The sequence below is a fragment of the Canis lupus genome, chromosome 15 (assembly GCF_048164855.1).
Source record: "Canis lupus baileyi chromosome 15, mCanLup2.hap1, whole genome shotgun sequence".
NCBI classification, from domain to species: Eukaryota; Metazoa; Chordata; class Mammalia; order Carnivora; family Canidae; genus Canis; species Canis lupus.
In genome coordinates this window covers 4,916,877-4,940,563 of record NC_132852.1, presented here as the reverse complement: position 1 = coordinate 4,940,563, position 23,687 = coordinate 4,916,877, and the positions used below count along the sequence as shown (strand labels likewise).

General features: G+C 50.3%; 1 protein-coding gene across 1 annotated transcript; it reads right to left on the bottom strand.

Moving 5' to 3' along the window:
• Positions 1–3,892: 3,892 nt before the first annotated feature.
• On the bottom strand, positions 3,893–23,084 carry LOC140605381 (ubiquitin carboxyl-terminal hydrolase 17-like protein 6). Its single transcript, XM_072777654.1, has 4 exons — positions 21,561–23,084; positions 6,362–6,555; positions 4,646–4,834; positions 3,893–4,049 (listed from the first exon to the last, which is right to left on the bottom strand). The coding sequence occupies exons 1-4, from the start codon at positions 23,082–23,084 to the stop codon at positions 3,893–3,895; spliced, it is 2,064 nt and encodes a 687-aa protein (XP_072633755.1).
• Between the last annotated feature and the right edge of the window lie 603 nt (positions 23,085–23,687).

Genomic DNA, 23,687 nt, shown 5'->3' with positions numbered 1-23,687 from the left:
TGATGTGTGACTTACAAACAGAAAAACACAGAGCATAGAGTTTTAGATGTGTGCCTCGGGGCTTTCTTACAAGAACCCCTGAGGGATCCCTGGGTGGCGCAGCGGTTTGGCGCCTGCCTTTGGCCTAGGGCGCGATCCTGGAGACCCAGGATCGATTCCCACGTCGGGCTCCCGGTGCATGGAGCCTGCTTCTCTCTGCCTGTGTCTCTGCCTCTCTTTCTCTCTCTGTGACTATCATAAATAAATTAAAAAAAAAAAAAAAAAGAACCCCTGAGCCAATGACAAGCATTAAGAACATTATAGATCTACCTTTGGATATAGAGTGAAAGGCAGGCAGCATTGTACAGGGGACTTGAGGCAATATTTTTAAACCTAGGATTTTCTAGTTTTTCTTGAATATGGCTCCCAAAGGAAAATGTACATGTCAAAACAAAGCAGGTGCAAGCAAAAGAATTCTCACAGAGAGAGATGCAATTGCAAGGGGATTCGACATCGCCTCCAGGCATGTTTGCAATAAGAGTATTAATGACCGGGTAAGAAACATGGCAAGAAATATTTGATGCTGCTCAAGGGACAATAAAAGACCTGGAAACTTGCCTTCATTCAGTGGAGGGGAGTGAAAAGTGGGCACATGTCTACTTGCTTCTATAAATCTTCATACAGTGTTACGTAAATATTACACAATCCCAGAAAGAATACAGGTGGGCCATGTGGGAACATGCGTTCCCAGGGCCTGGGAAGGGGCCAAGGTCCAGAAGCCCGCCGGTGCTGATGGTCATGCGACGGGGACTGTCAAGCAGCCAAGTCTTTAGCACTGATACACACGCCCAATTGTTCGGAATTGTATTTTCCAGATTTAAACCTTGAGAAATGCATTCACAGAAAAGTGCTATATATGAAGAAGTCAAGGAATATATATATATATATATATATATATATATATATATATATATTTTTTTTTTTTTTTGTCAGTAGATCATGTAGTTCTGCACAACATTCCCTGGGTTCAACAAATACCAACTCATGAAACACACTACCATATTTTTAAAAGAACACACTAAAGTTGATAATTCGTGCTCACATGGGATACAGATACCAATCCCAGATGTGATATGCCCAAGAAAAAAAAGGGATATAGAGAGGGAGCATGAATTTCTGCCTCAAGCGCCCCGAGCCACATCACTTACTAGCAACACAGTCTTGAGAAAGCCATGTAGACTCTTTCTCTTCAACTATTAAATTGAGATATCACCACTTGCTTTACAGCGTTGTTGCAAGATTTCATGCAATCATGCCTGTAAATTGCACAGTGCTGGGCGCATGTGGGGAGATGGGCACAAAAATACATTTGTATTCTTCCTGTGTCAGGTTCTGTGGCCAACGTCAGGGTACCCAACCCCTGGTTTGCTTAAAGTAAAATTCTTTGCAGTGCCTAAGTCTTTTAATTTCTTCAAAAAACCATGATCAAATTCAAATGTGGATTTTTAGGCTACGAGTAGATTATGAATCCAATGCCTGAGAGAATGTAATTATTTCAGAAGAATAAGACACTGCTTTATGAAAGCATTCTAAAAAGTGCTCCAGACATGGAAGAAATTGCACTTAAAATGGATTCTTGTCCTTGTTATTTAATGCACTGGTGATGACAGGTGTGCTTTGGGAGTTAGATGTTTAATTGGGTCACTAATTCACACCATGGTAATAAAAAAAAAGTAGATCTTTTTAGTTTCATACTGAGAATAATGATTTCCTTATCTTACCCAGTTAGATTCAACATATCGTGCAGTCAGCTTGTCAATTATAATGATTGTGTGTATTGGAAAATGAGAGACCCTTCAGGGCATTTTTGATGGTGTAAAAATTGAACTTTATTTTATTTGCTTATTATCTGACTCTCTGACTAGTATGTGAGATCCATGAGGCTGTGACCCTTATCTGTTTTGTTTGCTTAAACGGTGCCTGGTACATAATAAATATGCAATCAATTTATTTTGAAAGATTTGAATGAATGAAGGCTTTCACCTGGAAAGTGAATGGAATATTTGATCTTCGAGAGTGACTATCCTTGAGGCATGCATTAGACAAAGGTTATAAAAAAGAGGGGAGAAAAGACCCATCCATGAGTGTTCCCCCAAACGTTCCTGACTTACCATTTGAGAATTTATTTTCCTCTGTGCATAGATTTGTTCTAGGCCATTCTGGGGCTACTATTTTGCTTATGTGATAAAGATCCTCTTCTTTGGTGATGGGTTAACAGTAGCATTTCCCTCGAGGCTGCTACACTTCCCTTTCTTTTTATAATAGGAGAAGCAAGTGTTTGCAGAAGGAACCCATCTCTAGTGAATTTAGGTAAAGATACAAATATGAAAGCTGTGAATGCAGATTCTAGTTTTACCAAAAAGTCTGAACAGAATAGAGAATCCAGAAGTGGACCCTCAACTTTATGGTAAACTAATATTCGACAAAGCAGGGAAGACTATCCACTGGAAAAAAGACAGTCTCTTCAATAAATGGTACTGGGAAAATTGGACATCCACATGCAGAAGAATGAAACTAGACCACTCTCTTGCACCATACACAAGGATAAACTCAAAATGGATGAAAGATCTAAATGTGAGACAAGATTCCATCAAAAATCCTAGAGGAGAACACAGGCAACACCCTTTTTGAACTTGGCCAAAGCAAATTCTTGCAAGATACATCCATGAAGGCAAGAGAAACAAAAGCAAAAATGAACTATTGGGACTTCATGGAGATAAGAAGCTTCTGCACAGCAAAGGAAACAGTCGACAAAACTAAAAGACAACCTACAGAATGGGAGAAGATATTTGCAAATGACGTATCAGATAAAGGGCTAGTTTCCAAGATCTATAAAGAACTTATTAAACTCAACAGCAAAGAAACAAACAATCCAATCATGAAATGGGCAAAAGACATGAAGAGAAATCTCACAGAGGAAGACATAGACATGGCCAACACGCACATGAGACAATGCTCCGCATCACTTGCCATCAGGGAAATACAAATCAAAACCACCATGAGATCCCACCTCACACCAGTGAGAATGGGGAAAATTAACAAGGCAGGAAACCACAAATCTTGATTCTATATACTGTAAATCCCTCCACTTCCCCTGGAACTTTCCAGTGCTGCTTGGTCAATAACTGGCTTTTCCCCTTACCTTCTAGCAATTCTTCTGGGGGAGGGTCCTGCTGTGCTGATTCTCAGGTGTGTGTACCTGGGGAGCTGCCCCGCCTTCTGCCAGGTGTACGGCTCAGTGGGAGTTTATCCTGTGAGCCCCCTGCTCAGTCCCAGGTACAGGGTGACACCAGGAGGGACAACAACAGTGCAGGCAGCCAGCTGTGCAGCCCTGGAGTCAGCTCCCGCAGTAACTACAACAGCCCCCAGTGTGCAGGGCCTGGGTGCTCCAGGGCGGGGCTGCTGACCTGCACAGCTCTGGGCCTGGCAGCAGGAGTGACCTGGCTGTCCTGGGTCCTCCCGGCCTCTGCCTGTCCCGGGGGAGCAACGGATCCTCGGCTGTGTCCCTCAGCGCCCTGGGCCAGGGGGCTTGCAACACTGTGAATGGACCTAAAGTACCACGATGTGAAATTCAGAAGCATCAGAGTAAATTTTGTACCAGGTTAACTTATCCCTTATTACAAATAAAATATATAAGCCCTTACAAAAGGTTTACGAAAATCATAAAATAGAGTAACAATGCAATGACAGGGAGGGGAAGGCTCCATTGGGCTATAGCCACCACGAGCCCCGTGGCAGGAGCTGGGGCGGGCTCCCGAGGTGACCAGGGGGCTGCTCAGGGGTCGAAGCAGGTTGTTCCGGAGGCTGGTGGTGGCTCTGACACTCTGGGGACCCCAATTGCAGGCTCCTGGGCCTACTCCTCTGGGGTGGCCACGGGTGCAGGTGGCTCTTCCTCATCGGGGCAGGGAACCATAGGTTCGACCAGCATCTGCACTACCTTAAACTCAGGAGCCAGCATCTCGGCTTTGACCAAGTCCTCAGCTCCAGCAGCCAGGACCAGCTCCATCACCCTGAAGTTTCAGCAGGCCCCACAGTCGGAGCTGGGGCGGGCTCCCGAGGTGGTTCACAGGGTTGCTTCGGTCCTATGGCTGGTTGCTCCATCGAGTTAGGAGGCTGCTCGGGCACATCCATGACCTCGAGAGCAGGGGTGGCACCTGCTCCTCCTCCAGGCTCGCAGGGGTGCAGGGGGCTCCTGCAGGGCGGAGCAGTGAACTAGACCAGTGACGACTTTGCCTCCCCAGTGGGTGCCTCAGCGCAGGCCAAGCCCTCAGCCCCAGCAGCCAGGATGGCCTCGATCCCTTCAGGCCCCGACGGGGCAGTAGGCCCCACGGTCAGAGCTGGGGCACACTCCAGAGCGGGTTCAGGGTGTTTTGCTCGGTCCAAAGCTGTAGCTCCAAGAAGACAAAGTATCACCATCAGGGCAGACTGTCCACGTTCCTCCCAAATCAAGGCCACTCTTCCCACTGCTCCACATGTGTGGGGGCAAGAGCCCTGGGAGGTGTCCCCAGCCCACAGCCCGTGGGGTGGGGTGTGAGCCCACCCCCTGCTCCCGGCCCAGCTGCATAGAGGCTGGATCCGCCGGGCACCCCCTGTCCCCGCTCGGCACCCCCTCTGGCTCCGCTGCTGGAGTCGTCTGAATTGCTGGCGGTAACGCCGGGCATGGAGTTCCACGTCCGAGCCTGGCATGCGCTGCCTCATGAATTCCAGAATCATCCTCAGGGAGGGAAATTCTGGGAGCTGACAAAATTCATCCCGAAAATAATCCAGCCATATTTCCAGCATGCAGGAGATGGCCCTGGGGAGGGACAGGAGGGCACAGGTGTCAGAAGACAGGGCACCATCACTCACAGGTGTCCTGAGGAAGCCCTGCAGGACCCAGGGACCCGGCATCCCTTGCAGGATGTTGGAGGCAAGTCCTGATCCTCGTCCCCTTGCCACCTGGCGGACCTGCCTGCCACAGGCCTGCTCCCTGAGGAGGGGCTGGCACGCAGCCTCTGTGCTGGGGAGCCCACGGCCAGTGGAGTGACCATCACCATCTCTCCTGGGGAAGCGGGGGTCCCTCCTCAGCCTGGTCCCTGCCCAACTGCCCCTTGAGTCCACCGGCAGGCGTACGGGGACGGGGGGCATCTGGCCTGTCATTGCCCTCAGTGCACACACTGTCTTCTGGGTAGGTCCAAGCCAGGAGGGCTCGGGCTCTGTGTCCTGCCAGGGCTTGCCAGGAACTGCCCAGGACCGCCACCTTCCCTCCTGTGGCTCTGGGCTGCCTCACTCCCGAGGGGGCCCTGGGGGTGTCCTTCCACTGACTCTAATCTCCCATCTCCCACGGGGCGGGGGCCGCCTGGTCCGGGAGCCCCCACCAGCCCTCCTGAGCACCTGCTGTGCCCCCGGGTCCAGGTGCTACCAGATTGGGGAGTGCAATGCTTCCCACCCCCTCTGCTCTGGCCCCAGGTGTGGGGCAGAGAGAGGGTTGGGGGGCATGGAGAAGGACTCCTTAGGGGTCCCAATGCCTCCCACCAAGCCCGCATCCCATCCACTGCTCTCCTGTGCTCTTTTCCAGAAGGGGCCTTAGACCTTTACCCTGTCACAGGAATTGCAGATGTGTGGGGTGAGGGTGCAGCCTCCCCACCCCACAGCCCCCTCACTGCCCTCCTGGAGAGGGAAGGCCCTCCTGCAGGAGCCGGAGTCACTCACATTTTCCAGCGCTGCAGGACCATGTCATTGTTACCCCACGCATCTACGATGCACCCATATCTAGAGGAGGGCGGGGGCATCCCATGAATTGTGCTGGGGACGTGACTTCTCATCATGGGGGCTGTCACCCTCTGACCCCGACTAGGCTGGAGCCCCGGGAGCCGTCACCTCTGTTCGTGGGGCCAAGGGCAGCTCCCAGAGAATCGCCCGCACCTGCTGGGGACTCCTGAAGGCTTGAGCATGAAAGGGCTCCAGCCAGGCCCATGGCCCATATCCTAGTGGGCCTGAGGCACCCCGGGGTCCCCCGGTCTGGTTGCCCCAGGACACAGACCCCCGATGGACTCTCAAACCTCCCTTTCAATGGGGAAACAGGCCAGCTCAGGCCCCTGGTGATGGGTGGAGGAGGCACAAGTCTCCTCACAAGTGAGGAGGATGGCTGCTGAGCGCAGGCACAGCCCCTCTGGCTGACCCGCCACAGGCCAGGCCCTGGGGCTGCCCTCCAGGACCTGCTAGGCCCTGGGTTACCCTGCTCCAGGTGGGGGAGCAGCCCGAGGCCGGGAAGCTCACACCATCCCCAGCCTCCCCACCAGCAGGTGGCCCAGCCCTGGGCTGCGGAGGGGCAGGTGCTCACTCAGTGGACAGCAAGTCCAGCACCTCGTCCGTGGTGGCGAATCCACGATAGTCGTCTAAGAAGCTGCAAATGGAGATGACATCTCTGCGCTGCAAGGCGAGCAGCAGTTGTCGGACTTTGTGCTCCAGCAACTCCGTCCGGCTGGACTTCATCAGGGCGATCAGATGCCCATTCCCGGCCAAGGCCCCTGCACCCTGAGGTGGGAAGAGGGGACATGCATCCTGCAGGGAGCCGCCGCGAGGCCTGAGAATCTATTTGCAGAAGATAAAATTGACATTGTACATGGAAGAGTAGCCTTTGTCATAGTGCATGGATTTCCCTAAGGAAAGTACAAGGTGTGTTTTGGGGGTGGGTGCATGGCTCCAGGAGCATGAGAGGCAGCACACTGTAGACCCGGGAATTTCCACACAATGCAGCTGAGCAATGGCTGATTCCCCACATGAGTCCAGGAGGGGCCACGTCTTGAGGTCTTCAGTCACCCTGTCAGGTGGCAGTGGGGTGGAGGACAATGTCTGAGGCCAGGAGCTGCCTCATTCACTATCAGTGTCTTCTGAGGATGAGGACACCTGTAGGTCACTGTGGAGGACACTCCAGGGGCCACAGACACAGGCTCCGTCCAACAGGTGGGTGGCAGGAGGGCCCTGAGCAGGTCCTGGCTTCTCAGGAGGAAGGATGAGGGAGCTGCGAGGAACCGGGAGCTCCAGCAGCTTCTGTCCAATCTGGTGAAGACCATTCTCAGGGGCTGAGTGGGGGCCCGCGCAGAGGGCGGCCGAGGGGGCTCGGTGCATGGCTGCAGCATCTCCAGGTGACGTGTGGCAGGTGTGGGCTGGGGGCTCTTGCTTGGCCAGAGGGCTGGTGTCTTCCTGGGCTGCGGGGGCCCGGCTGTGCATCCACAGGCATGACTGCTTCCTGGAGGACACAGATTCCCTGAATTCCCCACAGGGGCTCCCTGGATGCTCCTGTGGGTGTGCTAGCTGGGGCTCCACCGCGCTTTCTTTTGGGGGTTCTGGGTCCTGTCTAGGGGCATCTGGGCACATTTCTTGCCTGGAGTATGGAGGGGCATTTGGGAATTGTCTGCCAATTCGTTCCTGACAGCGGGACGGGTGTTCTCCTCAGGATACTTGGGTGGTGCCTGGGTGTGTCCTAACCCATGGCCCTGGGAGCCAGCCTGGAGCCCCTCGAGGGAGACTCTGCTGCACACCCAGGCTGTCAGCCCTGACACAGGGTTGGCGAGCTGGCTGTGGGGTGTCAGCGATCGGCACTTCCTGGGCACCAGGAGGTCCACCAGGTGGGCTGAGGCTAACTTTAGGGCTACTCAGAGGAGATGTGGAATGGGACTGGACAGTCTCATCAGGGGTCTCAGTATGTGTCTTCATTGGCAGGTTAGGCTCAGGGATTAAAACTTTCAGGTAAAAATGGAGAAATCATATAGAACATCCTACACAAGCTTTTATTGAACTCCATGGGTACAGAATCAATATCCTAAAACATGGTGGCTTCAGAGATGACACTTTTATTCTCTTAGTGTCCAGGGATGACAAGTGAACATCAAGAATTCACCAGGGCCCCAGGGCTTGTGAAGCCCAGTCACTGACCAAGGCCTGTCAAAATGTTCCTGTTTCTCTTGGCCTCTGGTCAGTAAAGAAGACAAATAGACTTAGGTTTCAACCTTTCCTAGACTTATACAATTTCCTATACTTCATTATTCTTCACTATTTTATCCTGCACAAAGATGCCTCCTTTCCCAATGCAAAGGATCATGGTCACAAGTAGGAATGAATTGTCGTGACGACTCAAAAATGTTTCAGCAGACACTAGCAATTCTGTGGGCGGAAGAAGCCATAATGACACTTTCAAACCACAAGCTAACCAGGTGCCCTCCTACCTGCATCTACACCTGCCAAGCCCACAATGTGGAAAAAGGCACAAGCCTACAACATATTCCAACTGAATCAAGAGAATATAAAGGATATTGGGGTGGAATTCCCTGAGGAACAGTTAAAATGAGGCATATAAACACTGGATTAAGGATAGAGACTCTTGTAGGAAAGGGAGTTTCAAAGGAATGTTTCCCAAAAGCATAAAACCAGCCAGAGAATTTTTCTTGTGGTGGACCCGGGCCACACCTAGACAGAAACTGGTATTCATCAAAACCTTCACAATCTTTGTAGATTGGGATCATAGTCCAGAGAGATGGAAGTGTAGAAGCCAAGCAATGGATGCCATATTCCCAAATAATTGGTTACAGCTACAAACATTCTGGCTGGTGAGGAGAACGAGTTCCTATGTGATACCTGCGCTCCTTTGGGAGAGTGATCTTCCCTGTCCTAAAGCACTGACGACTAACACTCCTTGGCTCACTTGAGGTTACTGAGGAAGAAAAAGGACATTCATAGAGATATCCATTGAACATAGAAACTGATCAAATTCGGTTCAGAAATGAGCAGGGGCAGTTAGGGAGGTTGAGAAAGACCTGAAGGTTCTGTCTGATGAGAGAGTCAAGATTAGGACCTGGGCTGGCCTGAAAGGTCTCTATGAGAAAGGGACCACACCCAAATCCCTTAATCCAATCAAGCAATTATAGCCGATTGGAAGATCTTGCTCTTTATGATATTTCAGTTTTTAACTGAAAGTTAGTTGACAAAATGGATATAACATCTTGAATAACCTCAAACCCTGACCCCATTTTTAATACCATTAGGTCTAAATTCAGCAGAAGTGTTGGTAAAATACCAATAGTTCAGGAAACATGAGTCCTGAGGCTAATTCCGATGCTAAAATGTACCAATATAATTTCACTTGCAGAAATTCCAATCTCCACCAAATCCACATGGACTCACACCTCCATTCACAGAGACACACAGACAGGCACACACACGGAGTCATAGAAATCGCTCTCATGAGGACATCATTAGCCTGTTGAAGCTGCTGATTGGCTCAATCCCTGCAGCAGCTAAGAGGATTAGGTGGATGTCTTTGAAGTGGCTGAAATGTCACGTGACCTTGGGGCAGTATAAAAGTCCGGGAGCAACGGAAGTGGCCATTCCTGACCATCCCTCTCTCCCACAGGACACCCAGTCTCCTGCAGCGGAGTCTGTCCAGGACCTTTCTCAGCCTCTCCTGATGGGCGTGAGGACCACAAGTGCACTTCAGGTGAGTTTTCGGGCCACTGGTCCGACCTTCCCTGACAGAGCAATGGGACAGTGAGGAAATGATGGAGGGATTGGCCCTTCCTCCAAGGGTTAAGGACTCTTTCTGGTCTAACATGTTCTGAGGACAGAGACTGAACTAAGGCATGGCTGTGAATGCCCTGGACACCCGGAGGTTCCAATGCCAGTGGAATGGGGCCTCAGGTGTCACATTGGTGTGGGGTGGTGGACGAGCAGGGACAGAAGGCCTGTAAATGTCTCACTGGGCCCTGCAGACCTAGAGAAGACACAGGATCAGGGCGCCTGGGCAGCTCCGTTTTTTCAGGGACTGACTTGGGTCGGGTTGTGATCTCAGGCTCTGGAGATGGATCCAGGCCCTCACTGGGTTTCTGATAACTGAGTGTCTGCTTCTCCCTCTGTCCTTCCTACAGCTCAGGTGATCACTCTCCCTCATACACACACACACACACACTCACTGTCCCATAAATAATTGACCTTTTTTTCAATAGAAGAATTACCTGGTTCCCAAGGTGAAAAGAAATTCACCTCCCAAACCTTCAATGGCAGTTAATTGGGGGCACTGCCACGAACACATGGAATGGAAGTGTTCAGATGGGCAGCTTCCCATCGAGTAGAGAAGAATGTGTTTTCCCAATGAATTTGGACTTAACTATGGCTTCCTCTGGAGTCACAAGGGGCATTCAGATATGAGAGAGAAGCCCACTTTCCTGACGCTTTTGCCCTTTGCGTGTTCCATGGTGCATCCCACTGGACCTCAATTGGGAGAGGTCCCGCCCTTGGTTTTGCTCCCACAGGGGATTTGGAGAGACTTAATGATAGTGTCAACAAGAGTCCTTCCTTAAGGGCGGCCTTCCTCAGAGCGGGGATGTGGCTTGGCCAGGAGAGCGTAGGCAGGAAGGAGGAAAGAGAAGTGACAGGGGGAAATGTGTTTGGCACCACTGTCCTGAAGCTCACTAAGGCCTCTTGGGAAGATGGTACAGTGAGGACGCCTAGGTCAGGTGAATAGGACTCTCTTGTTTCTTTTCCCTCAGGCTACCCGAAACCCATCCCTGAAGCAGACTGACTTGTCCCTCCAGAAGGTGGGACTGATGGCGGCTGGTCATGCCCACCTTGGGCCCGACAGTCCCTTGAGACCCCAGAAAGGCAAGAGGCCACAGATAGCAGGACTGGCCCTCAGAGTTCCCAGTCCAGAGGAGGAGGATCCCAGGGTGAGTGGGGAGGCTGGCATGGGTTTTGAAGCAGGAGCTCTGCCAGGAGTCTTGAGACAGGCTATGCTCCCAGAAGATCGTGGCCCAGACTCAGTTGTCCATCGTGACATGGGCAGGAAATCCCCCAGGCTACACACTGGGACACTCAGAGGCTCTGAGCATCAACCCCAGGGCACCATAAGATCAGATCGAGCCTTGTGTTTGTCCCCAGTCTTAATGATGTTTCCACCTGTCCTCAACCTGACACCTCCAATCCCTCTTCCCCTTTCCTTCCTTCCACGGGATGGGGAGTAAGCATCCAGAGGTCTTCACTATACTGACACCTCACTAGCAGATACGATGTCCCCTGTCCTCATCCCATGTGCCACTCCATGAGGATGGCCTCCCATTCGTGTGCTTGACAGATTCACTGGCATTTGAGTGGATGCACTGACCGTTGCCCCTTCCTCCCACAGGTGAAGTGCAGGGACTGTGGCGCCATTGGACACAAGGCATCAAGCACCAGATGCCCCATAAAACACTGAGCACGACCCTCGTTCCCGTGGCCTTGGGCTCCAGGAGGCTGAAGGAGAATGTGGAGCCGGGGAGTCATCGGGACCCAAGACACCAGGCTGGGCTGTTGAACCAGGCTGAGAGGGAGAAGGCAGGGAGACGAAGGTGAGGAATGGGGCTTGTGACCCGATGCCAGGGCTGATACGACAGACCCCGAGTCCGTGTGCATGCACAGTGTGCAGGGCGGCTGCGGGCAGAGCCAGGCTGGGCGAGGCAGGCAGAGGAGCTCCCAGACTAACAGGGTCCACATTTGGGTGATGGAGCTGTCCCTGCTGATTTGGTGTGGGGTTTGCGGCTGGACAAATGTCCCTGCACCAGTGAATGTATGGAGCTTGGCACATGCCAAGGCAGACCCTTTCAGACTCTGAATGTAAGAAACTGCCTGGACGACCTGTTCAGCTCCCTGTAGTTAGGATGAGGGGCAGAGGTGGGCGTAGAGTGGCTGCGGAGGGAAAGGACCAGGTTGGCCCAAGCCCCGAGCAGGTGTCCGGCTGGAATCCAGGGAAGGGAGTTCCTTCTCCTTTCTATGCCTTCATTTCTGGTGCAGGCAGGAAGCCGAGCAGAGGAAGGCCCTGCTCCACAGGTTCCCCAGGAGACCCCAGGAGGGGCAGAAGCGCACCTGGAAGGAAGACACGGAATCTTGTGACTATGTGAGGGTGAGTGTGCACTGCGTCCCGGGCTGTGCCCTTCTGGACTCGCTGGGTTCCATGGGCCTCCTGGGGGAGGCGGGGCTCCACTTCCTCTCTGACCAATGGCAGTTGAGCAGCGTGGATTTGCACACTTTTTTCCCTTGGTGCACATGATGTTGCCTTATGCCTGGTATTTGGGCGAACACTGGCTGTTTGACGTGTGAAGGTCATTGGCGGGCACTCCTGGAGCACATACCAACCTCAGAGAAGAACAGGCCGCTGTCCTTTGTGACACATCATCCCACACTGCCCATCCCCACTCAGGAGCTCCCACCATGACTCTCCAGCAGCAGGACTCCTATCTCCTCATGAGCAGAGAGGATGGAAGCGCTGGTCCAATGGAGGAAGCATCGCTGTGAGGCAGGACTTTGCGTGTCCCCCCCATGTCTCAAGGGCATCAACAGCATCCTGTCAGGCCTTTGTTTGGACGAGCCCTGCAGCCAGATTCCCTACTCCTAGGTCAACAGATCCCAACTCTTTCTTTCCCTGTTCTGGGGGAGGGGGTGGTTACTAAGGTCGTGGGCGTTTGTTGGTTTCTTTCCTGAATGTTCATTTTGCCTTGGTGTCGGGGCCAAACTCATGGAGTCCCGTGTGTTTTCTTTTCCCACAGTGTCCACACATGCCGATGCTCGTCTACACCAAGAGGAGGCCTTCTATCCCTGAGCCTGCCCTGCCGATGGAACCACGTACTCAGCCCCCTGACATAAGACTCCGGTCCCATTCCACCTCTCGTCTCAGAAGCCCTCGAGTTAGCCTCAGCCCACCTGGTGGACGACCTAGTGCCCAGGAAGTGCCGATCGCTGACACCCCTCTGCCGGGTCGCCAACCCTGTGTCAGGGCTGACAGCCTGGTTGTGCAGCAGAGAGCCAAGAGGCCCTGCAGAGTCTCCCTTGAGGGTCCCCAGGCTGGCTCCCAGGGCCATGGGCTGGGACACACCCAGGCACCACCCAAGTATCCTGAGGAGAACACCCGTCCCGCTGTCAGCAAAGCATTGGCAGACAATTCCCAAATGCCCCTCCAGACTCCAGGCAAGAAATGTGCCCAGATGCCCCTAGACAGGTCCCAGAACCCCTGAAAGAAACCGTGATGGAGCCCCAGCCAGCACACCTCCGGGATCATAAAGGAAGTCCCTTTGGGGATTTCCGGGAGTCTGTGTCCTCCAGGAAGCAGACGTGCCCGTGGATGCACAGCCGGGCCCCGGCTGCCCAGGAAGACACCTGCCCTCCATCCAAGCAAGGGCCCCCAGCCCACACCTGCCACACCTCACCTGGAGATGCTGCAGCCGTGCACCGAGCCCCCACGGCCGCCCTCTGCGTGGGCCCCCACTCAGCCCCTGAGAATGGTCTTCACCAGATGGACAGAAGTTGCTGGAGCTCCCGGTTCCTCGCAGCTCCCTCATTCCTTCCTCCCGAGAAGCCAGGCCCTGCTCAGGGCCCCCCTGCCCCCCACCTGTCGGACGGAGCCTGTGTCTGTGGCCCCTGGAGTGTCCTCCACGGTGACCTACAGGTGTCCTTATCCTCAGAAGACACTGAGAGCGAATGAGCCAGCTCCTAGCCTCGGACATTGTCCTCCACCCCACTGCACCCTGACGGGGTGACTGCGGACCTGAGGACGTGGCCCCTCCTGGACTAATGTGGGGAATCAACACTTGCTCAGCTGCTTTGCATGGGAATTTCCGGGTCCACAGCCTGCTTCCTCTCATGCTCCTGGGGCCGTGCACAGACACTGAACCCCAAAGGCACACAATGCCCTTTTTTTAGGGAAATCCGTGTGCTGTGGAGAAGGCTACTCTTCCCTCTGGAATGTCAATTTTCTCTTCAGCAAATAGATTCTCCAAGAAGTGGAGGGAATTTCGAATGAGCACTTGTCACTCCAATGGAAATAGAAACTCAGACTTTAAGCTCTCATTGGCATGCACATGTCTGCATTTGGGTTTTCAGCTGCGAACAGCCCCTGTGGGCTCTGCAAATGGACACTGTGTTTTCTCCTGAGATGAGTTTTCTAGACTGTGGTGGTAGCTTTGTGGGCACTGTGATGGGCAATATTTCATCTGCGCATTTCGATTATTCTCAGCCATAATTTAGAATCGTGTGTAGTGTTTTATTTCCCTTAATAAAATGTTACCACTGATGAATAGCGTGCATGTGTTTCATTTGATTTGGTTTCTGGGTTTTTTTAATCTCAGCAATTCTGAAACTCTCTATAGTTAATTTAATTCCTCCAGCCTTAATTAACTGAGAGGAGACAACAGCGTGATAGTTTTGGGGGATATGTAGACTTTGAGGGTCTCCTGCACACCCAGTCTCCTTGGTGAAGTACTGCATAGGGAACATTGACCCTGTGCACCCTGTGAGGGAGCCCTGTGTACTGTATGGGCCCTGGGTCACAGGTTGGTCTTTAATGGGATGAGTGGGTGGTTTCCCTCTATACATATTCTGGATCCATCTTTAATGTTGGATCATGATGCCTCCTTTCTGAGACCTGGGCAAGGAGATTTTTTACCCTCCTGATGATTTCCTAAGGAGGCAATGGTTGACAAGTCGTCCAAATAGCACGAGACCAAGGCCACAGTCTCTATCTATCATCTATCTATCTATCTATCTATCTATCTATCTATCTATCTATCTATCTCATTCTCTCTCTGTCTCTCTTTCTCAGGGTTATCTCTGATATGGGCCCATGGGAAAAAACAATACAACACCATGCCAAATGAAACCAAACCACACCAAGCACCTCCATACTTGTATTTAGAGAATTTCTTTTTTTTGGAAAAACAACTGACTGCTCTTTTCTCACTCCAAAGCATCTGTTTAAGGGTGTTCCCTCTGTCTGTGCAGATGCCTGTAGGTGGAGGTAGAAGAGCTCCTCTATGAGCACACTAGGGTTTAAAAAGTCAGAATGCAGTAGAAAAGCCACAGTGTGTGATCCTTCTCCCACCCCCAACCCCTAAGTAACTCCCATTCAGGCAATCATTATGTGACCCAGGTCAGAGTCTGGCCCCTTGAGCCTCAAGCCCATGTCTCATCCCATGGATGCCGCCCTATTGCTATCTCATGGCTTCTGAGGAAAATGCAGCTTCCTGGGCACTCATGGGATGTGTGCAGTAATAGAAATGTTCCCTACTTTCTGGAAGCCTCAGAAGATCCCAGAGGTCCAAGGGTGCGAAGGCCTATCATCATGAGGGGATGCTGGGATTGGAACTAGCAAAGTAGCCTAAGAATTCTTGGACTTGCAGGAATATAGGGCGCAAGGGTGAGGATGCAGGCAGGCTTGAGCATAGGGCTTTAATGCTGGGCTCTCCAGCAGAATTGGGACTTCATGTGCAATTGAGAGGATTCCTTCCATGTGCACAGGGAGTCCAGAGAGAAAGGCTAGCGGAAGAAGGTCTGAGCAGGCCTGTTCTCCCCCTCTAGTCACCTTACATGTCTTTTGCTTCCCTGCCATCAAAACACCAAACCAAACCAAACCAAAGCAAACCCAACCAAACAGAGCCAAACCTATCTTCCCAAAGCAAAATCCACTCTCATCCAGATATGGAAGACGACAGAGTTATCTGAGCAAGCTGGTATAGGTTATGGATATTAGTAATAGATGGATTTAGCACAGTTGGAAGCACATTGGGTGAATCCTCCCCTCCTTCAGCCTTGGGGAAAAATGGGGCCACTTGAAGGTGGCAGGATTAGAAGCAGTGAGCAGCCAGCTTTGAGTGTGGAAATGATGCTGAGGACCTGGGGTCAGTGTGAGCATGTCTGACCGTGTCCTCATGCATCCCTCATCCCATTGCTTATCTTCTCTTTATATTGAAAGACCATTTGTCCAAACCAGCGTGGGTGGAGTGTTGGCAGCAATGTTTTTGGTCATATACAACCAGCACCGATTTGAAAACCCAGAGCACCTACACAAAGAAATGACAAACTACCGTGTAAGTCAATGACCTACAGCCTTGTATGGCGACAGACTTCTTTTCAGGAAATTATGGGCACAAAATATATATTGAGAAGTTAACCTATAAACCCGGCGTTTGATAATATTTGGAAATGCAAAGAGGCAATGAAATGCTTATATTTCAGGAGTTAAATGCATCCTGCCTGATTAGATCATGTTGATTGAATCACAGCCCCTTCACAATCCACCCCCACCTTTGACTGAAGAGAAGGTGCCTGGCAAGGACCCATCTCCCACAGGGAATTGCTCCATATCCCAGCAACTCTAACCTGTCCAGAACACTTGACAGTCATCCGTCTGTGTAACAATCTCCTGACAAGGAAGAGGTGGGCACAGGATTTCAGATCACTTCCACTCCAATATTGGTCCTTGGGTGACACCTCAGAAAGACATTCTCCACTGAATGAATGTGGGTTTTGAGGTTAACTAATGGGTGCTATGTAACAATTATATTTCTTAGGGGCAAGATTGACTAATGCATTGTTGAAAGGTAATTAATGCGTGATTATACAGATTCTTATGATTTGGGAGGCCATTCTCATGCTGTTTTAAACTTTGGTGACATATACATGCATTTAATGTTTCCATTATTTCCTTTAAGAATGAATTATAACATTCACGAATCACAGTTATTAGAAAAATAATGTGACAGTTTGAATTTTGTAGAGAAAATATCAGGGTTTTTAAAATTTTTATTTATTCATCAGACAGATTGAGATAGAGAGCTAAGCGGATAGATCTGTGCCAGTTGGAGAGTGAGATGGAGCCTCTCACTGAGCAGGGATCCAGACTGTGCACGGCAGACCCCAAAACCAAACCACATTGTTGGAAAAATCTTGAAAATGTCTCTGAGTTGGGAGGTGGATCGGACACGAGAGAGGAGGTCAGTGTAGCAAAGTGCAAAGGACTCAGTGCTTCCCACACCCTGAAATACTGAGTAACACCGGGCTCCCTGGATCTAATCGACTTGGATGTGGGGACATAGATGCCAAGACATGAACACGTTTCATTGTTTGTTTCTGTTTAAGATTTATTTGTTTATTTGTTTGAGACAGGGAGAGACCAGAGAGAGACCACAGAGTAGCGGGAGAGAGGGGGCCCGACAAAGAGAGGGAGAGAGATTCTCAAGGAGACTCCCCAGTGGCCGTGCTGCTGGATTCGGGGCTCCCTCCCACATTCCTGAGACCCACATGTCTGGCGTTATTTTTCATTTCCAGGTAAGAAGCATGAGACAGCAAGGCCCTCAAGCAGACATTATCTAGGACACTCCAAGGGCAAAAGCAGCCACATTGGAAGGAATTGGCAGCATCGGATTCCCTCCTGACGGCGGGGCTCTTCCTTATCCACCACCGTCTCCCGTCTGTGCACCCAGAGTGTCTTCACTCCATGCTCTTCCTCCGTGAGGGATTTCTTAAAATTCCATTCTCTCCCCGAGTTCCCTCCCTTGCTTATGGAGTCTTCAGGTTCCATGTGTCCTTCAATTCTTTGCTTCTGTGTGATCGCTGACAGGTGAGCCCCAACATGCTAGAGCCACCACGTGGAACTGATTTACTGAGATGTCTCCAAATGGAAAAATCCCTAATGCAACAAAATGTATTGATTCCATATATATTCCAAATCGTGTATCACACACAGTATCACTAAAAATTTTAAAGACAGCTATGGTTTTCTTTTTAATATTCCCCTGGCTATTCAGGGTCTTTTCTATTTCCACACAAATCTTAAGATCATTTGTTCCAAATCTCTAAAGAAAGTCCTCAGTGTTTTGATAGGGATTGCATTAAATGTGTGAATCGCCCTGGGTACCCTTGACATTTTCATAATATTACTTCTTCCAATCCTTGAGCTTGGAATATTTTTCCATCTCTTTGTGTCTCCCTCCATTTCCTTAAAAGTGTTCTGTAGTTTTTAGGGTATAGATCCTTTACCTCTTTGGGTAGGTTGATTCCTAGGTATCTTATGTTGAATAGCAGGGGTGAGAGTGGCCATCCCTGCCTTGTTCCTGATCTTAGGGGAAAGGCTCCCAGTGTTTCCCCATTGAGAATGATGTTTGCTGAGCTGTTTCCGTAGATGGCTTTTAAGATGCTGAGGAATGTTCCTCTATCCCTACACTCTGAAGACAGGATTAGCTCGGTCCACTGCCAGAAGAGTGAATGCAATGGCTTCTTCTAAGGAAACTAAAACACTGTATTGAAACCTTCTCATCTGACCCTCTGGTAACAGGAGGCTAATGTATTTTATGTCCCCTTATCACCACAGGGGTGGGGTTCTTTTCCCATTAAAATGAGCACTTTTAATAATATCACCGTGGAATGGATTGTTCTCATCTCCATGCCTTTACTGTGCTTGATTTCTATGAAGTGGAGAGGCAGAGCTAAGATGTGGTCCATCTGTGGTGTCTTCTATTGGAGCAGCTGGTAATGGGATGATGCACACCTCACAGGAGGAGACAATCTCCCTAGAAGCTGTTTCCTGTCTCCTGCCTGAGCTCAAACCTGCCACGAGACACATGCCCTAGGATATCTCCTGTGAAAAGTCCTGACTTTGTTTTCTCCTGCTGGACAACAGAAAAGCTCAGGAAGGGGAGTCAGGTAATCCTTCTGCTTACATTCACCCACCATGGCCAGGAACCTACCCTCCTTGTCAAGCTCACAGATCATTAATTGGATGTGGCCTCCCAGATTAAACCTCCATATACTGCCATGGAATCTAGCCTTGGGGCTGTCCCCAAAACTCAGTTTCAGCCCAGATTTCTATTGTGAAAACAATTCCAGCCTGAAATCTTGCCGCAGGTTGATGGAGCCAGGACTCAACACATTGTAGCCTGGAAACAGGTATGAGGTCCACCTAGAACTCCATCCAGGATTGGCAATTCCAGTTTCCCAGGAAAGAACTCATGAATCTGGGGATCTCTGGGTGGCTCAGCGGTTTGGCGCCTGCCTTTGGCCCAGGGCATGATCCTGGAAACCCGGGATCGAGTCCCACGTCAGGCTCCGGGCACGGAGCCTGCTTCTCCCTCCTCCAGTGTCTCTGCCCCCCTCTCTGTCTATCATAAATAAATGAATGAATGAATGAATGAATGAATAAATAAATCTTTAAAAAAAAAGAACTCGTGAATCTGTTCTGTGGGTCGCTCTGCAGATTCTTTGGTCTGTCCTCATGACTAATAGATCTTGATATAGAGAGACACCCCTCGATTGACTAATGGATACCTGGACAGGATGAGCATTGACGTCCAGACACCTAACCAGAGAATCCATCTGCTGACTGCCCAGCCTCCACCGTCCCCACAGTGTGCTATCCAACCATCTCCCGTCATCCCTCCTAGGGGTCTCTGCTAGCCTTGGGCAGAGATGGTGTGCTTCTGGTTCAATCTACTCCTCCCCCTTAATTTCTCATACAAGCATCTTCCTGGTCAGAGCTCTCATAATTGAAGAGACCCTGAAGAATAATGTCCCTATGTCCCATTGCATTTCTTCTTAAATGGCTGCTGGCGCTTCCCCTATATTGAGCCAGTGAGTAGGAGTGAGAAATTCCCATGGGGGGAGGATATGAATTTGAGCTGCAGGTGACCTAGAGGTGGCTGTGGAATTCCACTCAGGGGAAGCAGGCAAAGAAGCCTCTGTGAGGAGCCAGCCTGGAAATAAAACAACTGTTTCAAGGTTCTGAAATACTGGGGAGAAAAAGCCTGCACACCAAATCATATGTGGGAATTTTTTATTAAGAATAAAAAACCACACAACTTCGTAATAACATTTTAGAGCAAAAACAAACAAAGCAGATGCAATATTCTGCATAACAATTTCAGAGAAATAATATCAACAAGTACAGAAAATGTCTTCTAGGAGAAAACATGGTGTAATTTGCAGAACTCTGGATGGGATCTTTTTCTAAATCAGAAATTCAGACATTTATAAAACAATTTCAGATTAACTTGTTAATTTCTGTTTACAACCAAGTTACAAATTGCCAGGATGATTTCCCTACATTTGTTAGAAAATGGATTTCACTAAGACAAACTTGACATTCCGGATTGGGAAGCATGCTTTGACAGTCCTATAGATTTACCTAACGAAAAACTGTAGCATCTGTGTAGTGGGGGGAGTGTATGTGTAGGCGCACAAAAGCAGGACACTCAGCATGTGGTGGACTTGACCGTTTCCATCCAGTTCAGCGGAGGAATTGCTGGTTCACCACAACAGTCCAGGTGGAGACATATCCTCATTCCCACAGACACCTCCTCAGGGTCCTCTGCTGTGGAGGACAAGTCCCCGAGTCCATGAGCTGTCTCATTCCCTATGACAGTCTTCAGAGGACGGGGATACCTGCAGGTCCTCTTACGGAACTCTTGGCAAGACATGCACACAGGTTCCCTCACTTTTTATGACACAGTAAACTGTATTGGTCAAAAGAAACACAATTTCCAGACATGAAAGAAACCCTGACACTTTATATCTCTAATCTGTTTTTGTTACATGAAAATCTAAAAAAAAAGCGTGATTTCTTCTGCACAGATCCTATTGTCCCTTACTCTCCAGTAAGGGTGCATGTCCAAGTTTGAATACAGAGTGAAAATAACATTATGATGTGATGTTACAACTGCACATCTACGGTCACACTCAGAGGCGTTTGCTGGTCATGCAATAATTTCCATTCTACAAAGAACTTGTCAAACTCCTCTGTAAGAAATGAAATGATAACACAGAACACCTATAACCTGACCTCAAAAAGCTTTTGCTAGATTCATGAACTTGGCACTGTTTTCCAGAGGTATCAACCCAGGTCCAAATTTGAAATTGAACTGGTCTGAAATCCAGAGTCCACTGCTTCTGGGTCAGGAGGTGCCACAGAGCAGATGGTAGCAAAATAGTCATAAAAAGTTATGTTCAGTGGGAGGCTGGGCATTTCCCTTTGGAATAAGAGTCCTTGTTAGTTTGCTTCTCTTCAGTCTTAATGTGGGAGAGAGTGAAGGGAACATAATAAAATCACTGTGGTTCAATCAGGTCTGGATGCAGTTATTGCCCCAAAAGTAAGCACTTAATTTCCTTCCTACAATTTCCAAGCATTGACCAAGACACATCGCTAGCAAGACCCAATACATACTTATGTGTTCAGACAAAATTCTTTCAATATAAATAGAAGAAAAGCATTGGGAAGTGGGGAGCATGATGAGAGGGTCAAACATACTGACTTCAACCCCAGGTCCTCAGCATCATATCCACTCTCAACCCTGACTGCTCACTGCCTCTCACCTGCAAGTGGCCCCCACTCTCCACAAGGCTGAAGGAGAGGCAGGTTCCTGGATTGACCCCATATGAAATCCACACTATCCCAATATAAGATCATGACAAAGACCCAGGTTTAAATATCAGTGTCTCCTAGTTTCAGTTGAAGGCCATATCCCATGAACACACCAGATAGATGGTTCTTCCATACATACAGAACACACACTTCACACAACACAAAATATTTCCAGTATGGGTCTGTGTTCGGGTTTGGAGTGTGTGAGTGACGCTGTGTGTGTGGGTGTGTGCGCCCATGTGCACCAAAGTTAGGAGACACATCCCTGGACTGCTTCCCCAGACCTCTGTCCCTTCTTGCTCGTCCTCTTGGTAGGTCGGGCTCTCCCTGGCACACGAGGGACTTTGGCCACGTCCCCGGCCACCTGAGGTGGGAGCATCCCAGCCGCAGTGGTGAGCAGGTCGACGGTCTGCTGAGGATGATTCTTCGGCATCTCAGGTCTGTATTTGGAGTGGTGAAGGATGACTGCGTTCGCAGGAAGAGCAATTTCTCTTCTCCTGACATTGAGTTCAGGCTTAGGGCGGTTGCATTCTTGGAGGCATCTCCACTGGTCTAATGTCATTTGTTGTCTGGAGGTCTCTTCCCCACGCTCCTCCAACTCAGGATGGTTCACGGAGGGATCCGTTGCCGGCTCTCCTGAGGCCTCACCCACCACCGTGGGGTCTGCCTCGGGAGATGCGAGTCCTCCCTCCTCGACTGACTCCCTCCCAAGGTCTCTCTCCAGATCAGTCTTCTGCATATAAAAGAGGACATAGGCAGGTTGGCGCAGCGCGCAAGTCACATCACAGGCGCTGACCTTAGCATCATCCATTTTATACCACTGGCCATTTCCTGCCTTTACGAAACAGAAGTAATGTCCGCTGTGGCAACTCCTCCCAGCGTGCACCAGCACGGCATAGAGCACATAAACCAAGGGTCCTGCCCTCTGCTCAGACAGGTAGTGTTGCATGTCAAGGCGCTCAGGATATTGCACCTCCTTAGTCATTTTGTTGCCTGTCAAGTCTGAGAATCGTCTCAAGACCAGGATGAGGACCTTCGGGGAAGTGTGCAAAGTCAACACCTTGGACGCAGGCACCTTCTCCAGACACTTACTACAATGGTAGGCATTTTCACCTTCCAGCAGTTCGGGCTTCACCAACTGCTCCAAAGCTTGGCTGACGCTGTGAGCATCCCCGATGTCCAGGCTGATGTCCAGGTAAGGTTCCAGAGTGCTCGAAATGCCTTGGCAGTGGAGACACTGGATTTGAGACCTCCAGTACCCCCCAAAGAGTTGCTGGATGAGGGTGCTGTCCTGAGGACACTCAGGGTCTGAGAGCTTGTCCTCAGGCAAGCATGCTTGCTGCATTGCATCCAGAATGAACATGAGATACTCATGGGCATCTTCCTGCTTGTGTCTGTGGAAGGCGGCGAGCAGGAGTGGCAGGGGCCGGAGCACACGTCCAGGATGGCAGAGAACCCGCGTCAGGTGAGCCTGCAGGGTACACAGCATGCAGGATGTCTGCCTCCTACAGGTGGTCCCGTGCTGCTGGGACAGCATGTAGCTGGCGAGGGGCTCTGTGTAGGTCAGACACTGTAGAGTCGCATTCACATAGCAAGTGTTGCCCATGTTCTGAAGCCCGGCTCCCACCTGGGAAAGGCTCTTCCAACTCAGAGGCGTCTTGGTGGGAGGCAGCCCTGCTGATGCGGGAGCCAACGGGTCAGTCGGGGAGGAGAGCGTCTTTGATGCAGGAGATGTCCTCTCGGGCACAGAGGGTCCTCCGTGGACTTCAGCACCGCCTCTCCTTGACCAGCATGACTGGGGTTTGGGAGAGGCGCTGAACTGAGGCTCCTCTGAGGGGTGGAGGTGGGCAGCCTCCATGTCTGCAGAAAGTGTCCACAAGATACATTCAACCAGGAGCTTCAGGTCGCAAAGGGATGCTCCTCTCACTGAGCCGTTTTCAAATGGCAGATAGTGAACCTCACCTCCACCTTTATGGTTTTTGGGCCCTGGGATAAGGCACAAAGTCCTCTAATCCACTCTAATTGCTTGATTGGATTACGGGATTTGGGTGTGGTCCCTCCCTGACGGAGACCATTCAGGTCAGCCCAGCTCCTATTCTTGCCTCCCACAACAGGCAACTTTCAGATTATTCTCAACCACCTCAACTGTCCCTGCACCTTTCTCAACAGAATTTGTTCAGAGTTTCTATGTTCAGAGGAAACCTTTTTGAATGTCCTTTCCTTTGAGTAACCCCAAGGGAGCCAAGGAGTGTTAGACGTTAGTGCTCTAGGACAGGGAAGATCACTTTCCCAAAGGAGCTCAGGTATCACATAGGAACTCGTTCTCCTCACCAGCAGAATGTTTGTAGCTGAAACCAATTATTTGGGAATATGGCATCCATTGCTTGGCTTCTCCACTTCTATCTCTCTGGACTATGATTCCAATCTACAAAGATTGTGAATGTTTTGATGAATACCAGTT